Genomic DNA, 669 nt, shown 5'->3' with positions numbered 1-669 from the left:
ATGGCAGCAACTTCAAGCAGTCAACTTAAAAACATCTGTGTGCTTTCTGGATTTCGTTATGGAAAGTATAAGGAGTTCGTTCAGGCAGCCATAGATCTTGGTCGTGCTATAGCAGAGAGGAAACTACATCTTGTATATGGAGGAGGTGACCGAGGGTTATCAAAGCTTGTCTCTGAAGCTGCTTTCGTTCGAGGAAGCCAAGTGCTAGGCATCATTCCAAAAGCCTTAAAACCTTTAGGATGTCTACCAGACTCACCAACTGGAGAAGAGTTAGCTGTCTCAGGTATGCAAGAAAGAATATCTGAAATGTTGAATCATGCTGACGCTTTTATTTTCTCTCCAGGAGATCTTGCAACTTTGGAGGCACTAATTACATTTGCTTCTTGGGCCCATTTGAATATCCATAAAAAACTCATCGGTTTGTTAAATGTTAATAACTTTTATGATGGCTTAATAACATTTCTTAATCATGCAATAAAAAATTATTTTATTCCATCCTTAGTGAAAAAACTCTTCATTTGTACTCCTACTGCTAATGAGTTACTTGATCTTTTGCAAGCTTACAAACTAGGGCCAGATCCCATGACTTTAGTGTTGGATTGGGCAATTGATGATGATGGCAGTAACTCTTGTAAAAAGTGTAAATTAGATTTAACTCTCCGTCTGTAA

The 669-nt window shown here is 38.1% G+C and overlaps 1 protein-coding gene across 1 annotated transcript; it reads left to right on the top strand.

The window, feature by feature from the left end:
* On the top strand, positions 1 to 669 carry LOC112096368 (probable cytokinin riboside 5'-monophosphate phosphoribohydrolase LOGL6). Its single transcript, XM_024179797.1, has 3 exons — positions 1 to 283; positions 344 to 418; positions 503 to 669. The coding sequence occupies exons 1-3, from the start codon at positions 1 to 3 to the stop codon at positions 667 to 669; spliced, it is 525 nt and encodes a 174-aa protein (XP_024035565.1).

Source organism: Citrus clementina, unplaced genomic scaffold, assembly GCF_000493195.1.
Source record: "Citrus clementina cultivar Clemenules unplaced genomic scaffold, Citrus_clementina_v1.0 scaffold_8, whole genome shotgun sequence".
Classification (NCBI taxonomy): Eukaryota; Viridiplantae; Streptophyta; class Magnoliopsida; order Sapindales; family Rutaceae; genus Citrus; species Citrus x clementina.
This window is presented reverse-complemented; position numbering and strand designations above follow the sequence as displayed.

Bases quoted from the DNA above. Each gene is read 5' to 3' on its own strand.
- LOC112096368 (XM_024179797.1), top strand. From the start codon at position 1: ATGGCAGCAACTTCAAGCAGTCAACTTAAAAACATCTGTGTGCTTTCT. The intron at 284-343 runs GTATGCAAGAAA...TTTTCTCTCCAG, and splicing joins AGAAGAGTTAGCTGTCTCAG to GAGATCTTGCAACTTTGGAG. The intron at 419-502 runs GTTTGTTAAATG...TTCCATCCTTAG, and splicing joins TATCCATAAAAAACTCATCG to TGAAAAAACTCTTCATTTGT.